At 44.3% G+C, this 17708-nt stretch overlaps 1 protein-coding gene across 1 annotated transcript in view; it reads right to left on the bottom strand.

Annotated features, from left to right (window-relative positions):
• The window catches only part of LOC119436281 (piezo-type mechanosensitive ion channel component 1-like), a 226650-nt gene that overhangs the window by 155838 nt on the left and 53104 nt on the right, over window positions 1-17708 (bottom strand). Inside the window, 5 exon segments of the mRNA XM_037703080.2 lie at window positions 4912-5060; window positions 7661-7878; window positions 14033-14111; window positions 15199-15388; window positions 15584-15960. Of these exon segments, the coding sequence (XP_037559008.1) occupies window positions 4912-5060; window positions 7661-7878; window positions 14033-14111; window positions 15199-15388; window positions 15584-15960 (1013 nt within the window).

The raw sequence follows: 17708 nt of genomic DNA, 5'->3' as shown, positions 1-17708 counted from the left end.
TACTTCAAAAATACGTCCTTTTAATTCGAACAAATTTTCGGGCCCCTTCGAATTCGAATTATCGAGATTCGACAGTAGTTTTAATTGTGTTTCGATGATTCGAATTTCGGCTAATACGAATATTTTTCGTGACCCCGTGAGATTCGTATCATCGAGCTTTTACTGTAGTCAAGGAATAGAGGAAGCACATGCAAATATCTTGGGAACTATCTAGATTCCATAGCCACCATATTTCTTCACAAGCAAAAAAATAACTGTTAAAAGGAGGTTGTCATGCAAGAGACATATTTCCAATGTTATTTACTGCATGCTTGCATGAAGTAGTACAGTGTAGACCGCTTATAACGTAAGTATGAGATTTGGCGTCATGTCCTATATATAGGACATCAGGGCTTAGTGGTTGTAGAGAGCAATATGAAGTATTTCGAAGTTGCATATTATTCTGAGCTGTATCACACATTCAAATGTTCAAAAGCTTGCATGATGGCAATTTGACAGTGGTTCTTGTGCGTCAAAGGCCTCAAAAATATTCTTCGTGCTCGTTATATACGGTTCATCATTGCACTTGAATGGCCTCTATCTTTGATAGTCGCTTTGTCGGACGCATTTTCATCATAGATGGCCAATTCTTCGTCTGCCTTACAGCAAATTCCTGCTCCCAAGCCTGCAAAAGCAAACTGTGTGTACCGCCCATAGACGCCGCAACGTGGGGATGCTAAGGATGCCAAAGACAACGAAAATAATGTTGGGCGGCGTGTGATCAATGGTCAGCATGGCATGCGCTAGTCCGTTCTAAAAGCCTGCTGCACTGGTCCTCTTGTTCTCGCACTCTGCTGCGACCCCTTGGTTCGGGACAGGTGTATCCGGGTTTTCATCGTCATCGTCTTCTACCTCCAACACGCACACTTTCTTCATCATTGCACTTGAATAGCCTTCATTACTTGATATTCACTTTGATGTATTTTCGCCAGACACAGCGAATTCTTCGTCTACTGTACAGCAATTACTGCTCCCCTAGCCTGCAAAAGCACACTTTAAATCCTGCTTTTCATCGTTATCTACCTCCAACAAGCATACTTCCTATAGTGGACCAAACATATCTAGGTACTTGATACACATACTCTTTACTATAGGAGTCCCCTTTCTACTGAATACAGCAGTTCAGGCCGACTTACTGCCTCGGGAATAATAACACAAGAAATCGGAAGCTGTCACAAGCAACAGCGTCCTCACCGTGCATTCAACTCATGCACGGCTCTTGACAACCACCGAGCCCTGGTGTCCTATATTTAGGACACGCAGATCATGGCGTGCCGCGGGCTGTGCGCAAATAACAGGCAAAACTTCCCGATATAAATACACCCCTAAACACATCAGGAATAACACACAAAATTATGATCGCTACCGAGACAATAGGTATTGAGTAAAATATGATCAAAAGATGTGGATACTGCTGCAGTCATGTTTCTTGCCTTCCACCATTTTGATTTCACCTCTAGGCATTTCTGAGGAAGACAAGGATGAAGAAACTGTCGCCTATGCTTGCGAAGTTGTATGGAGAAGAGCTGAAATTCTTTTTTTGAGTTTGCTAACCATTTGCGTCAAGATTTAGAACAATTTCTCTTCGTGTCCTTTTTATAGGACGCCAGGGCCGAAAGGGTTTTAGACGCATAACATGAAGAAAGATGACAGGAGGAGTGCAACTCTTGCACTTGCACAATATGTGTGTGCCCTGCTATCTCTGTACTTCTCTGAATGAAGATTGACTAACCCTGCTCGCATACGGTACTTCATCATTGGAAGCATATGTCCTATGCTAAGCAGTAGAGGTGTGCGAATAGTGATTTTTGAAACCGAATCGAATACGAATCGAATAGTGCCAGAAGCGAATCGAATCTAATATTTAATACTTTTCTAATAGTCTTCAAATAATGAAGAGCCATTATCACAATTAATATAAAACGATGTTCACATCTCAGTATTTTTACAGTTAGCACGTTTCTGTATGTACATAATACATACTACTTTCTAAAGAGTTTATTAAAACCACAAATGAAGCATTAGGGCAAAACAAGTAGTTTCTTTGCATACACATGGCTCTTCAGAGTGTGCAAATGATCGCTCTACAGCCTGTAAAATATGGCTACCTAAGTGACGTAGCCTGCTCCGCTACACAAGTTCTATGTTTATACTATGCCCCACTGCGGTGAAAATTTATCATACTTTTTCTCCAATTTTGTGTTTATTTGGGCGCAGTAGATAATCTGAAATATACTAAAGATATTAAAAAAATATTCACATTTACAAGTAATGACTATTTGACTGGCTCTCCGAATCGAATAGGACACTATTCCATTCATTATTCGGGAGTTTCAAATATTCACACGCCCTAACTAAGCAGTGACCAGCTTTAGCAACAGTAGCATGTACATTTACATATTCTTACTAGAGCACAAAAATTTAAATTAAATTATGAGGTTTTATCTGCCAAAACCACAACTTCATTATGAGGCACGCCGTAGTGGGGGAATTTAAAATAATTTTGACCACTTGGGGTTCCTGAATGTGCACTCAATGCATGACAGATGGGTGTTTTTGCATTTTTCCCCTATTAAAATGCAGCCACCTCGACCGGGATTTGATCCCGTGACCTCATGCTTTGCAGCGCAATACCAAACCCACTAAGCCACCACGGTGGGTCTAACTACAGCATCTCGAATAAGCGGACCAAGAATTCTGGTACTACGTGACAGCAACACCAATAAGTGAGGTGCCTACACTAGGCTTTTATGAATAAAAAAGAAAAAAAAAGTTCCAGTTTCGCTCGAAGGCAAATCATCGATTGCGATAGCAAATTAGTAGTCAGCTATACAAAGTAAGGATAGTAGCTTTATCAGCCGTATAAACTTGTAAACATTCGCTTACTAACTCAATTAACAAGCATGGCGTCATGCGTGCACAAGCAAACATGAACACATCTCACTCGATGACTGCGGAAACTCGCTGTCAGAACACTGGAGTGAGGAAGTGCGACAGCAGCACCGAGTAAATTAACCTTCATGCTGCCTCACGCTTCAAAGCGAACTAAGCGGCAAATAACACAGCGCACACGAAGCTATGAGCCGCCATCGTCCGCTCATCCTCGCACTGGTTTCACTCGCACATGGCGACAATGCTATCGCCCTGGACTTTATGCGAAACATCACGGTGACGCCGACGGCAGAAATGCGCCTGGAATGTCCATATAATTACTATCGCACTAAAAAAAAAAACTGTGCATTAGCATCAACATAGGTTTCCAATATTTGCAATTCTGCCACGTGTAGACCTCAGTCATGGCCATGTTGATTGATTGATGGGTTTTAATGGCACAAGGGCATCTTTGGCCAAAGAGCGCCAAGTCTATGGATACATTCAATGATTTATAATATAAATATAAAAGTCGTAAAAGAATGGTAAGGATGTTGAAGTGTGCTATACAAAGGGGTAAAAAATCTCGTAGTGACAAAGGTGTAAAAGGCCTAGCTAAACAATGGTGTAACTGTTATAAGAGGCATTTCAACTGTGGCATGGGTTATAAAGAGATATTGGTGATTATGAGCGATCACTTGGTATACGTTATATGCCATCTATATGTCATGCAGATTATTTGTAGTTTTTAGTGAGTATAAGAGATAAATATTTGCCTCGAAGCCATCAGCAAAGTACTTTTACCATGCGAAAAAGCTGCGAGACCTCGAGGCATTCAGTACCTCAGGCTCCTCACGTATGTGACGGAGCATGATGGTTTGGATTGTAGTACACAGTATTTAAGAGCTGGGCGTCAGCGAGGTATTTAAAAACTCTTTTGACACTAAACATAGGGTCATGGGATAAAAATAATGCAAGATGAGACGGTATGTTGTATGTGTAAAGTTCTATAAAATGCTGTAGTCTTGTTTGGTGAAGTCTTGGACATTCAATTAAAATGTGCCAGACAGCGAGTTGTTCTCCACATTTTTCGCATACGGGTGGTTGTGTGCCCATTAACAGGTAACACAAGAAATCACATGCACGGTGCAATGCATGGTGTGTGTTGCGTATGTGTGTCCTATACGTAGCCTGCAAAGTGTGGTGTCTGTTAGTCTAGCGACTTTTCTTTTCGTTAGTCTAGCGTTTCTTTATCCCATTGGGACTGCCAGTGCTGTCGTAGCCGGTTATGGGCGTAAGGTTTAATATCTCAACTAGGGACCACAGTAACTTCAATGTCACCATGTAGAGCAACTTCTCTAGCACTCTGATCAGCCGTCTCATTTCCTGCTATGCCGCAATGCCCGGTACCCAGCATACCACGAGGGAAAGTTCTTCGTTGCAAGCGTTATAAATGGATTTTAGCAGGTGATTAAAAACATGGTTGTCTCCCATCTTTCCCGAAGCTAGTGCAGTTACGACACTTAGTGCATCTGTGTAGATAACAGCTTTTTGTATCCTATGTTGTCATATATGATCCACAGCCAGTCGAATACCATATGCTTCCGCAGTGAATATGCTGCAACTTGTATTAAGAGTTCTTGTAATATTATAGCCGTGACTATGTGCAGCACACGAGACTGCCTTGTGCATCTTTGAGGCGTCTGTAAAATAGGACGTTGCATTGTACTTGTCTTTCAGTGATAGGAAGTGTTGCATAATAGCCTCACGTGGCACGTTTTTCTTGTCAAGTGATTTAAAGGACATGTCACACACCTCAGTCATGGCCATGTTGGCATGACAAACTATTCTATGTGTATGTGAATTATTCATGAAACTGAGCCCCACCAAATGTCACAATGAATCATCTGACGCATTATTATTTCATATAAATGTAAACCTTAAATGTTAGCACACAAATAAAAATACAGCTTTTTTTACTATTAAAAGAAAAGGACTCACATCTCTTTAGGTATGTGCAAATAGGCTTGCCAGTAGTGTGGAAATTTCTCAAACTGGTAGGTGTATATAAGAATCAACACCAGCATTGAATAGATGATCACAGTCAACCAGAAGCCATACATGACTTTTATCCACAGCTGGTACGAGACCTGCAAAGTAGAGATCATAATGTGCACACCAAATCTAAAAAAAAGTGGGCATGCTGGCAATATGAAAATTATGTTTGTACTCAGTACCTGTGCAAGCATTATCTGAAAATAATTCTTACTTAGCATTACCAAACCAAGAAACTCTAAACAGATAAAACCAGGTTGCCAGACTATGTACAGCCATGGATAAAGGAAATGTGAACAACAAATTACAAAGTAGAAGCCCTTTTTCGAGTAGTAACTTGAGACCACGATCTCACACTAAGTACAGTGTAGACCGCTTATAATGTAAGTCGCCGGAGTCACGAATATCTGCACTATAAGCGGTACCGCACTATAACCAAAACAACGATTTTCAAGCCGTGCACGTATGCAAAGCATGTAGACCAAGCATGTAGACACGCTTTGTACTATCCCACGCACATCGCGATTACGTTTTCGCCAGTGAGCTGGCGAAAACATAATCGCGATGTAGCCGGTGCTCTTCAAGCTCGACAGCTTTGCACCGAGTCAAAAAGAAACAACTATTTACCGCAACCGCTGCGGAAAAAACTGTGACCGCTATCGACGCGATTATGAACGGTGACTTTGCGGTGCTGAAGGCATGCGCCCAGCGCACGCACCGAGTCTGGACGAATTAACTACCGTTCGCTGCAACTGCAGTCGAAACCGCGGTCGCTATCTATGCGATCATCGATGGCGACTACGCAGTTTTTTTTGGCACGCGGCCGATGCGCGTATCGAGTGAAAAAGAAACTACCGTTCGCCGCAACCGCTGCGGAGAAAACCGCAGCCGCTATCGACGCGATCGTGGATGACGACTACGCAGTTACGAAAGCCCGCGGCCAACGCGGTGTTATGCGCAGCGGTAAAAGCAAGAATACATGCTTTAAAGACACAAATAGGCTCGAAGCGTACCAGCGTTGCTGTCATTCACGTACGTTTTCAACTGATGGCCGTGGCGATGCGGACTCCGCCGCTTTGTTTCGGTTGGACGCTAGGGCCGTTCTTGCTCTTTTGCCTCGCACATTTGCGCCGTTCCTCGAGCTCCGAAAGTAGTCCGAATTAACCGATGTGCGGCCAAATAAGTCCGAATTAACGAGAGTTTGATTGCATTGAATAATGCACACGTCGGCCGAGAGCACGCACCTTGTTGAGAAGCGTGCTCGCTGCCGCCCTTGTCGGCGAGATTTTCCCGCGGAAGCCGCATTATAACCGGTATTTCGTCTCACGCAGCTGCACTGTAAGCGGTATGCGTATACATGGAGTGCTATGGGAAAATTAACAGGAGTCTGAAAAGACCGTACTATAACCGGTCCTGCACTATAAACAGTTACGTTATAAGTGGTCTATACTGCATACAAACTGAAATCAGGCAGCTGTTACATGACTGGCAAAAGCAGAATTGAAATAATGCACTCCAGTTAGCAATAACTTGTTTGTATTTCAATTATTTGTTACTGTACAATCCCACAAAATGTTAAAATCCAATGCAATTCACATCCATTCAATGACATCTATACCTGCACTTAACTCTTAATGTCATGGCTGTATGTATTAGGTTTTACTTGTAATGTACAGCATAAAATTGCACAGCCCTTGAGTCAAACTTTGATCCACTATGAGAAATGAAAACTAGTATGTGTTTCATGAGGGCAAAGAATAAATGTAATAAAAAACAAAAAAGTTCTGCCGACAAATGTAGCAATGGATGCATTTTATTACTGGAACCTTGGATGAATGCATTACAAAACAAGTCCATGCCTGCAACATGTGAATTGTGAGCAAGTGAGGTGCCCGAGACTGACACCTTACACAAGACGGAAGTGATCAGCCCTTGCAGAATACCCAAAAAATAAGCGTGACAATTCTGTGAAAATTCTGAAGAAAACTATATAGAGGGTATGCACTGACGTCATTGAGCCTGCCATATTGTTGTACAGCCAGCATAGTGAAAAGATGCACATAATATCCATCAGCTTATCTTCAGAAGCTGGTTAATGGGGAAGTTCAAATGCTCCTCTATTATGTTTTTTTTTTTAAATTTCTTTCCCCACTATGCTAGAAGTTGTCTAATATCCAGAAACTCGCAGGCCTACGCAAGAAATGCGAGAAGCTTCGTCCTACTGACACCAATGAGTGACTCAATTGCTTGTGCATGACACACCAGCATGAAGAATGTATTTCTTTCTGTAAACAAATCAGAATGTGAGCAATGCGATAAATGGCATTAGATTTTCTGTTTTTTTTTTTTTCTGATGATCAAATTCAGGAGTACATTACATTTGAGGATGCATTAGAATCGGGTAACTGTGGTGCGGTGCAGTAAAAAAGAATTGTCTACTTTTAATGTAATGTGGTCTTTTCATGTGATAAGCAATTACACAGCATCTTGCAGATTCTGCAAAGTCAATGACATCACATCAGGTTGGTGCTGCAATTTCATCAACCTTTAGATTTTGCGTCACTTCTGGCTTATCAAGCCTATACTTAAGATTATTACAGGTGTGTAATCTAGTGTCTCACCATGCTTAATAGTGTTTCTTTGGTGTCCCTTTAAGATGACTCAAAGGAATTCAGCAACATTTAAGGGCACTTACCTGGAAGACTAGGATGAAGAACAAGAAAAGCAACATGTAGGCGATGCGATAGAGTACCACGTCAGTGCCACCCAGTGAGATTACCATCAGCATGGTAGCCACCACCCAGATCCAATAGCGAGTGAGCCACTGCTGCACTAAGTGGCCCAAACGGCGCACATACAGCTGGGTGCCCACGCCAAGGCTGGATGCACCCATGCTCATTTGCCGCCGAAGCTCTATAAGAGAAACCATGGTTTTGTGGCTCTTAAATGTCGACTGCAACAAAATTTCACTTTTAATAAACTGGTTATAAAGGAGCAGTACACAGTTTTGAAGCAATCTTGACAAAGCTACAGGGGTAACAATTGTCTAGTTTTTTTTTTTTTTTAATTGAGAGCTTTTAGGAAGTACATCTTGTATTATATACATTTTGTAACAAACAAAAGTTATAACTTGAATAAACTTGAAATTAAGCAGACGAAGAAGGCATTTGGTGGTTAGCAGATACAGTAGAACCCCGTTGATATGGTTTTCAAGGAACTGCAAAAAAAAAAAAAAAAGAAAAGAACAGCCAGGAAAACATAATTGTGAGGAAGGCCACCAATCGCCACAGCTATGTCAGAAACAGCTCTGAATGGCTGTCAGTACAGTTATTAGATGTCTCAGTGCTCGTACTATGACCGAGGACGGTGCTTGCGCGCGTGTTACAATGTTGCGCGACAGTGGTTACTTTCGACTTTCTTGACCACAATATTTTCGTTATGCTTCACCGCATAACACGGCTTCATTGGGGCAAAGCTGACTTAAAAGAACCAGCAATTATGCTATGCATATAAGACCCTTGCTGGCTCCAAAATAAATGTAACGCTGCATTCAGTGGATCTGGCCCAGTGTGCATGGTTCCCTGATGCACACTTCAGTTCTGGTGCTTCACCAACTGCTCTGTGCACATGTGCAGCACCTGGCTTGTGCAACTTTGATCGCTTACTGGAAACTTCGGTCGCTTACTGCAAACTTACTGCAACGTGCTCGTCGCTTGTTTCAATGCACCGGTAACTTGTTGCAACATACAAGCTGGCTGCACCGCTAAATTTAAATAACCGCCACGTTCAAACGGAACATAAGATGCAGGAACATTACAGATTGGCGACGTATCAAGGGGAACATAATACATGGAAGTCAATGAGATTTAGGTTGGAACTGCGAAAATGCGATGTAGCAGCCGGGAAAATGCAGCAGCGAGGATCGTATCAACGGGGTTCCACTGCATGATGCACAGTACCCTAGCAAAAGTTCCCAGGCCACAGCATGAGTGAACACGTTAATATCATGCCCTGCAGATGATCATGCCCTGCACTTTTCATGATAGCATCGTTCCAATGTTGACACAGCATGAAACTGTATCTTTCGTTGCCAGCTTTCAAATTCAACAAAATGATTTTAGAGCACAGCTCTTAGGCATCCTTTCCTGCATTGAGAGTCGGCCTCGGCGTCACTGGCAGAACGAACGAGCCCACTGAAGGATGAAAAAAGAGAGCGAACGCGGAGGATAAAAGACTGATAGCAAAGAGAGCGCGAGGAGTAAAGCGGAGGAGGCGGGTACAGAGTGGAAGCGTGAGGAAGAAAGCGGAGTGCCGCAGGAGACGTGCTCCATGGTGGCGACCCGCACGAGAGGGCACCACAGTAGCGTGCGCCATCACCTGGTCGCCGAAAACGTCATTACTAAGGCATGCGGTGAGCGTGTCCACCGATGCCATATACGGAAATGAAGCCCTGGCGTGGGCTTGGAACCAATTCGCATCACGAATATAGTTTGCGATCGAGTTACCGAGCGCCGTGCAAGAAGGACGGAGCAGCAATGCAAGCGGCGGCAGGCCAACCATGAGTTGACCGACTCCAAAGTCATTGCACCTGCAGATCGCTTTCAAGATACGGCGCGCGCCGCTGCGCAAACTACGCAGTTGCTACCAGAGTACAAGCCAACCCCACCCACCATGCCGCGCTGCCTTCCTGCTTTCCTCCCTTGTGCACAATTTGGCTCACCGTCGCGTGCTTCCACTCGCACATACAGCATACAATGCGCGGGGACGATGTTATTGCCCTTGGACTTTATACGGAACATCGCGGCGACCACGACAGTAGGAATGCGTCTGCAATTTCCACATCATTGGTATCGTAATTATGTAGGAATGGAACCCATACGCTCACCTGTGACCCGCGTTCATGAAGTGAAACGTGACAAATTTTTTTTAACCGCTTACCGAATGAGCGTCTAGTACACTGGTGCGACTTATATACGATTTTTCCTGGAAAAACTGCCGTTTTGATGGGGTGCGTCTTATACAAAGGTGCGACTTATGTACCGGAAAATACAGTATGCACAATGACATGTAAGCCAAATATTTTAGGCACTGTACACTCACCAGCAGGAATTTTCATACTATGTTATGTTATTTTTAAGCTTCATACAGCCTGGTAAACTTACTTTTGTGTACAAGACTGGTTGAAAGCCTCAGCATGCTACAGAGAAACCTCGTTACTACAAACACCACACTACCGGACTTTGCAGATTAACGAACTTCTCAGAAATCCCCTGCTGACTGCTTATACTTTCAAAGTAAAAATATTTCAGTACTACGAACTTCAGAATGCCGAACTTTTTAGAATAATGATCGTTATTCAGTTTCTGTGTCATGTTAACAACACCTCAGTACTACGAATTATTATTCTAAAATCTGGGAATTCTTAGATTTCCATCACGGCAGCCGGAACAGTAGGCTAGCAGATGACAAGGTGCAGAAAGCAGATGTCGCGGCGCATGGGTTCAGAAAAACTGAGACGGTGCCAGAGGGGAAAAACTTTTTTTTTATTATTATTATTAGCAGTAGTAGTATTATATTGCGGAGGCAACGACACATCAGGTTTTGCTAGCGCACGCTCCACCCAGACAAGTGCCGCCTAGTGGAGGCGCGTCTCTCTCGGCTAGTGTGTATTAGTGTATGAAAGGTGCAATAAATGCCCTTTTGATTGTTTGCACTACTGGATTGTCGTTCCTTTGTCCCAAGAGTACATGTGTGAGACCCCACATCTGGCTGCCCAACGTGGGTCTCTTGGGGCATCGGACGATAATTTCAACAGTTTTGCTCGGTTCGAGATGTTTCAACCGAAGCGTAGTCCTAGCGTGGATTTTGATCGCTAGTGTCGGCGGTGTGCTTTCTTGAGCGAGGCGGCGGTTGCTGTAGCGTGTTTGAACTTTTCAACATGCTAAGCCTTTTCGCGAGTGTTTTGAAGTACACTCGTCGGTACGAGAGCCACGTGGTCTGCATCCTGGGAGAGCGAGGCCTAGCGCCCGCGGAGCATTGGCAAGCCTGAAGCGAGTGAGTACGGAAGCCTCGTGGGTGGTCCGAATTTCTTATGTAAATAGCTTCTTCTATATCTTTGACTTCGGAAGTCGAGGCTCAGGGAGCCGGGTGGCCGCGAGCCACGGGTGCCGCTACGGGCTGACTGGTATTGCGGCCTGGCACCGGGCGCTCCGACACCGTCTGGGACGGTGGGCGCCGTCAACTCGGATGCTGTGTGCACCGAGCGGAGTAGGACCACTTCACAGAGCTAACGTCTCCTCGAGGCTGCCTGTTCTTGTGCCCATTTTGGGTGTTGTTGTTTTTTTTTTTTTTGGATGCCGGTTGTCAAAGTAGCGACGCATTAGGCCTAAGGCTTAACAAAGCCGCCTGTCGCACGTTGAGGGACACAACCTGGTGGACCGTGGTGTTGAGGTGTCGCACATTGCTTCCCTCATTAGTTCGCCTCGCACGAATTGAAATTACTCGTTCGACTCAAGAAAGCAAGCTTTGTTCACGTGAACTTAGCATCTGAAATGCCGTCCGAAATTTCGCTAGCCGAATTGAACATCGTACCACGTGGGCGATGCGTATGCCGAATTCCTCTCCCTTGCACTACTTTAGTGTTTGTCGAGTGCGTTAAGTGTACGCAGCGTGAGCGGAGTCACCCCTGGTTTGCTGTCACCTGCACATCGTCAGCGCTGCTGCCCCGGACTACAATCGAGCTACCCCAGGCTTTGGAGATGCCTGTGGTCAATTCGGCGCAGCGATTTCGGCGGCTGGGAAAAGAGCCGGCAGTCACCAGCGGCTCTCGCCGGCAGGGCGCGTCGGCGCGAGCGACGCTTGCTCGTGCCGACTTCTGCGTCGCCGTTTCCGGAGTCCTGTGCTGGAGTCATGCCATCGAATCTGCAGAGCTGGTGCTGTGACCAACGGACGCCAGCGGTGCACCCCAGAGACAATGTCGGCTCGCACGTTGTGGATAACGCGTGGACATCTACTCGGCGGCGCCACTGTCGCATGTACTAACTTTTGTTCGCGACGCGCGCGTTGATAGGCCTTGTGACATGTTTCGCCGGCGTATGTGTAGTGATTTAAGGTTGGGGGGATGTGGGGATGCGTGACTCTCACGCGTCCCCTGATGTTGTTTTCCCAGCATGTCTCCTGTAGTCCGGCTTCTCTGCGTGGCTAAGCCCGGCGGTGGTTGCGGCGCGTTGCGAGAGATGGCGCTAGTGTCGTGATGCTAACGCGGGGTCACTTGGGAGAGAAAGGTCGGAGGCGCTCTCTTTGGCTGGGGATCGGCGACCAACACGCACGAACGCTTCGCGCGTGCGCCGGCCCGCTTCGCGCGACCGTCGCGCGAGGCTTAGAGCGGGACACCGGTATGGACGAACACGGATCGTTCGAGCGCGCCACCGTTCGCGTGACCGTACACGTGAACGACTAGGCGATGGTGTCATAGCATGGGGCGAACGTATTCGCTCGCTATCGGGTCGCGGTGTGTCGGACTTCCTTGATTTGTCGCGCGCCCGTGTGAATGTTCTATTGGTTGTAATTCGGCTAGTGTGTATTAGTGTATGAAAGGTGCAATAAATGCCCTTTTGATTGTTTGCACTACTGGATTGTCGTTCCTTTGTCCCAAGAGTACATGTGTGAGACCCCACAAGGTGCGTCTCTTCCTTCTTTCGCCCTTCTTTCTGCCATTGACATTTTAAGAGAAACTTGCAGTTGGATGCAGAAGAGTGCTGGGAACAAAAATGAAAGTACTGAAAATCCTATTTTCGGACCAAAGTTGCGTCGAATTGTAAATGTGGATGCCAGCTACAGTGTTGTTAATTTTTGCGCGTTTTGAAGGGTGAGTCCCCATATAACAAACTACTGATGCAACGTCAAATGTTCTCGCAACTATCGAGTTCATTATAAGCAGGTTCGACTGTAAATAAATATAAAAAGAAGGAGATGAAGGAGGGGGTTGGTAAAGCTCACCGGGCCCTAGACCACCCAGAAAAATAAAAACTCTACGCCTATTGACTAGAAGTTGTGAAGCGCCATCGAGGGAGTGTTCTCCAGCAAGAATTTTAAAAAGGGGTTCAGTAGTAGTCAACATAGAAGTAAATAATACGTTGCACAGCTATGGTGCTAAGAAGCAAGCTACTGTCCCCACAGCAGAAGCTTCCTCGCATTCTCTTGACCAGTGCCGTAAGAAACATGCCCCTCTCCTGCCTTCTTCCATATCAAAGCCAAGGGCTCTTGTGATTACATCACAACCTACACCACCACTTTTCGCCCGCTTGTCTTTTCTTGTTGTGTGGTGCATTTCTGGAAGCAATTTTACGAGCTCTGCATTTCACGAGAATCCCAGAGTTTGCATTGCAGCTGGCTATGAGGCTCTACGACTCTGACATGTAAGTGCCATGCATGTGACACTACTCTGCTGGCAGGGAGTGGCTACTCCAAGAAAATTTTTATCTCTTATCAAAACACACATCAGTGTGATATTTGGCGAGATACTTTGCAGACACGATTGTCATCGCATGTACAGAATGTGAGCACGATGTGCGCCATTCACCATGCAGTAGGAAAGGCATGCACTTGCAATTTTCGCACAAAAGCTTTTATCATGTTGAAACACATTTTTAAACAAGCCCCAGAGTAAATTTTCCTTGCTATTACCTACCACTGTGTTGATGCCACAACTAGTACTTTGATAGAAGTACTTTAGAAAGGCTACAATCGCCCCTCTATTTCTCTATTATGTGAATGCTCTGTGCCAACATACTTGCCACAAAACCAATCTGCAAATTTCTGCAAATCTGCAATCTAATTTTGCAAATCTGCAAAATTTCTGCAATCTGCAAAACCAGTCTGCACATTTTTCCACTACTTGACTAAAGCTTTAGCGACTTCATGAGTTTATTCAACACCAAAATGCAGACAAAATGAATGAACTTGTGCAAAAAGGACACTCCAGAATTCCCTGCAAGGCATTCGTGTTTACTGTTGACTTATACCTGACCTGAACTAGGAATTTTTTTAATCCAAGTTCATCACTCACCCATGCCAAGTGCAGGAGGCGTGCGCTGGTGCTCCACATATTGGCGCAAAGTAATCCAGAACATGATTGTATACAGCATCTGTTTACACAAAAAGAAAAGCCAGGTGACAGGCAGCTGCATACAATGGTAGGCAGTATGTGGTTCTGTTGGAACTGCTTAGTATTGCAGTGCTAATGCTGTAAAGACCTAAATTTGAACTTCTGCTTGCTGCATTTCATGACAGTTCTTAAACGAAGTTTGAAGTGAGCCACTTATCTGCACTATCATGGCAAAGGCAGTCATAACACACAATGTTATGCAGCTGATCTGATAACCTTCAGTCAAGAATTGACATGGTTTCTTGTTAATGGCTGCAATGCAACCAGCATGTGTTAGTGCATAGAGGCTGAACATGCAAGACATTTTGCACAATGCAACCCACCCACTTGCAACATCATCACCATTAAGCAAGTGGAAGGGGATCAGAGTGCATTCAATTTCTTTCTTGCTTGCTTTATTTCCCTCTAATTTAAAATCACTTTTAGAATGAACTGTCTTGTTGTGAGTGCCACAATGTTCTTACGGTAAATTCAGCTGGTCAACTGTTGAGAGCACTGGAGTGCTGTAGTGGTGCACTTCACATTCGACTGATTGAAATCGAGTACTTGAAACACACTTGGCTGGTTCTTTTAGAGCACCACACTCCAGCTTAGAGCATTTGGAGGTGCTCTCACCTTTATCCTGGGAGTACAACTGAGATATGGCAAAGTTCCAGTTATGTGGCTACTGAAACTTCCGTTAGCATGGCATCTACAGAGGCAGGTGCACTCCTTGTTGGTCTGCCATGTTTGCTTACAACAGAAGCACTGATGTGTTTCGGCTTCCAACCTCCAATTGCTCTGGCAAGCAGGTGCATGTTTGGCTTGGGCATGCTTTTTCTGACTTCTATCTAGAGCGGGCTTCGCATTGTTGCGATGCGAGTTGGTGCGCGGTAGGAACCAACCGAATGTACCATTAGTTCTTAGTTTAAAACTGATGATTCACTCCCTAATCAAGCTTTTGCACAGCCCCCCAAAATGCATTCCCATAAGTTTTAGGCCATTTTAAATCCTGTTGGGCAAGTCTCTAGTGCAACAAGTCAGTCACACAGTACATAACTGCTGCAAAAAGATCACTACTCACTAACCTTGACAGCCAGTGGCTGGTACGAGTTGTTGCCATACTTGAACAGGCCCACCTGGGCCAAGTTGACCGCATTCACCCGTGGTGGCAGCTCTTCATCAGTCAAGTCAAGGCTGTACAGATACTGAAGCAGCAGCAGGAGCTCCGCATAGGCCACCAAAGCAGGTGATGACCGCAAGCAGGCCAACCGGGAACTTGTATCATGTACACACAGCAATCAATCGCATTGCACACAACAAAGAAGACCATGACAATATCATTTATTTTAAAATGCTTTCACTTAATAATTCACATATTATCCATTATGCACAGTATTACCCATTAAAAATTCCTATTAAAAGCAATCCCCCCCTCTCTCAGAATGAAATGAATCGCAGAAAAACTCCCACCTGGGCATCATCCAGAGGACACAAGACCATAGCAACAGCACAAAGGTGAGCCAAGAGTGGTAGGTGATGCTCCAGGCCATCATCATTATGAGGGTGACCACATAACTTCCACGTGTGAGCAACCGGCACCCCTGCAGCACCATGAGCAGCACAAGCTGGCGGCTACCGGGACCTCGGTCAGGAGGCATGCTGCCCGCTACTGTGTCATCCTCGGCCACACAGCCAGCTGCAACACTGGCCCCTCCAGCTGAAGGGACCACTCCACCAGACCCCACTGTGCCTTCCAGAGAGGTCCAGACACCACTGGCACTGGGCTCCGCACTGTCCTTGACAGCCATGCTCTGGTATGACCGACCCACATGGTCATTGTCCAGTAGCTGGACAAAGCCACAAACACAAAACAGTAACTAAGCTCAGCTGCACACACACATGCAAAGTGATATTGTGAAGCAATAGACTGCTGAAGGTTGACTTTAATGATTCCCAGTGTACTCTGCTTATAGCTTCATGCAACTTGACACACTTAAAGAGGCTGTGTACAAGCTTGACTTATCCAGACCCACATGGCCTGCTTACCTAATGTTGAAGTTTAGCTCAATGTGGATCATCTGCGATTTAAGTAACACCTAACCTGAAAGTGTATTGAATGTTTTATTCCTTATGCATTAAAATTATATATTTGTGCACATAAAATAATCAGTCCTGAAAACCACTAAAATGTTTAATCTGGTGGTTCAAAATTTAGAATGGAACCATTTGAACAATAAGAACCGTAATTTTTACTAAAGCAGGATCGGTTTACGAGGAAGCTTTAGCTCAGAACCAACTCCGATGCTGCCTATTCAAATACATGTAAAACGCAGAAATTCTTTTGAGTCAACTGCTGAACCAATTTGAACGAAATTTGTTACATTTAAGAGAGCAAGTTGAATTTAAGTGACTGTAGGAACCAGAATTTTGATTCAGGCTCTATTCTTTTACAAAAATTGGCGAAAATCAGTAAGTCACAAAGTTTTGAAATCCATAGCTTTTCATCGAAATGCATCAATGTTAATGCATTAACATGGACAAATTTAATATATAAATTTTTTGCTCACGTGAATTTGTTACAATGCTTATGAGGGTTTTGCAAAAGTTTACTCACAAAATAGTCGTATATTTCGGATGTGTGTTCAATACATGACTTTTGTCTGCTTTAGATGTATTATTAGGTGCAGTTTACAGAATTGTGATATCGTTTTTCAATGCTGAGTTGCACAGTTGTAAACAGGATAGTTTCCATTTCTGAAATTTTGCAATTTTCACCAATTTTTGTTGGAGAATTGACGGCATAAATCACAAACTTGCTTCATGCAGTCACTAGATTTCAATTTTTTTTTGTAATGTCACAAACTTCATCAAATTCTGTGCAGTGGTTGTTGAGAAAACAATTTCTCTATTACCATGTATCTAGATAGGAGACCCCGAGATAAAGCTTCCTCTTAAGGTTGAACAGATATTTGCATAACAGCAGAACCTAACTGCACATGCACACATTTCCCTTTCACCAGCAGGGGAACAGGACATACAGCAACTGCAAGACAGTATCATTACAGAATGCTGCTACCAGTAATTTTAGACATGTTAAGCTTAAACAGAAGTATATTTTGTAGAATGACAAAATACTGCCCACTCAAGCTGAGCAAACAATTAAAAGCACTGTAAATACTAAATTTTGACATATAAAGAAACAGACTCAAGCATTTCACCATTAATGCAAAGCATGACTGCAAGTGGATAGATCTTTATAGAGAGTAATACATAGTGAGCTGTTATTAGTGCCCTTTCTGTTAACTAGCAGCTTTAAACAACAGCCAAAATAAAAGCATTATAGTTTCACAACTCCAGCTAATCATTACTGCAGAAAGCTAGTAGTCTATGCACCAAAACAACAAATTTTGTACAGCCGCAAATGCATCGAAATCTCTGGCACAGTCACATGATGCGAAATGTAAATGCAGTTGCTTTCTGTTAGTTAGACTGATGGGGCAGCATGAAGTATCATCATCATCATCAGCCTATATTTATGTCCACTGCAGCACAAAGGCCTCTCCCTGCAATCTCCAATTACCCCTGTCTTGCGCTA

Source organism: Dermacentor silvarum, chromosome 1 (genome assembly GCF_013339745.2).
Source record: "Dermacentor silvarum isolate Dsil-2018 chromosome 1, BIME_Dsil_1.4, whole genome shotgun sequence".
In the NCBI taxonomy this organism is placed as follows: Eukaryota; Metazoa; Arthropoda; class Arachnida; order Ixodida; family Ixodidae; genus Dermacentor; species Dermacentor silvarum.
This window is presented reverse-complemented; position numbering and strand designations above follow the sequence as displayed.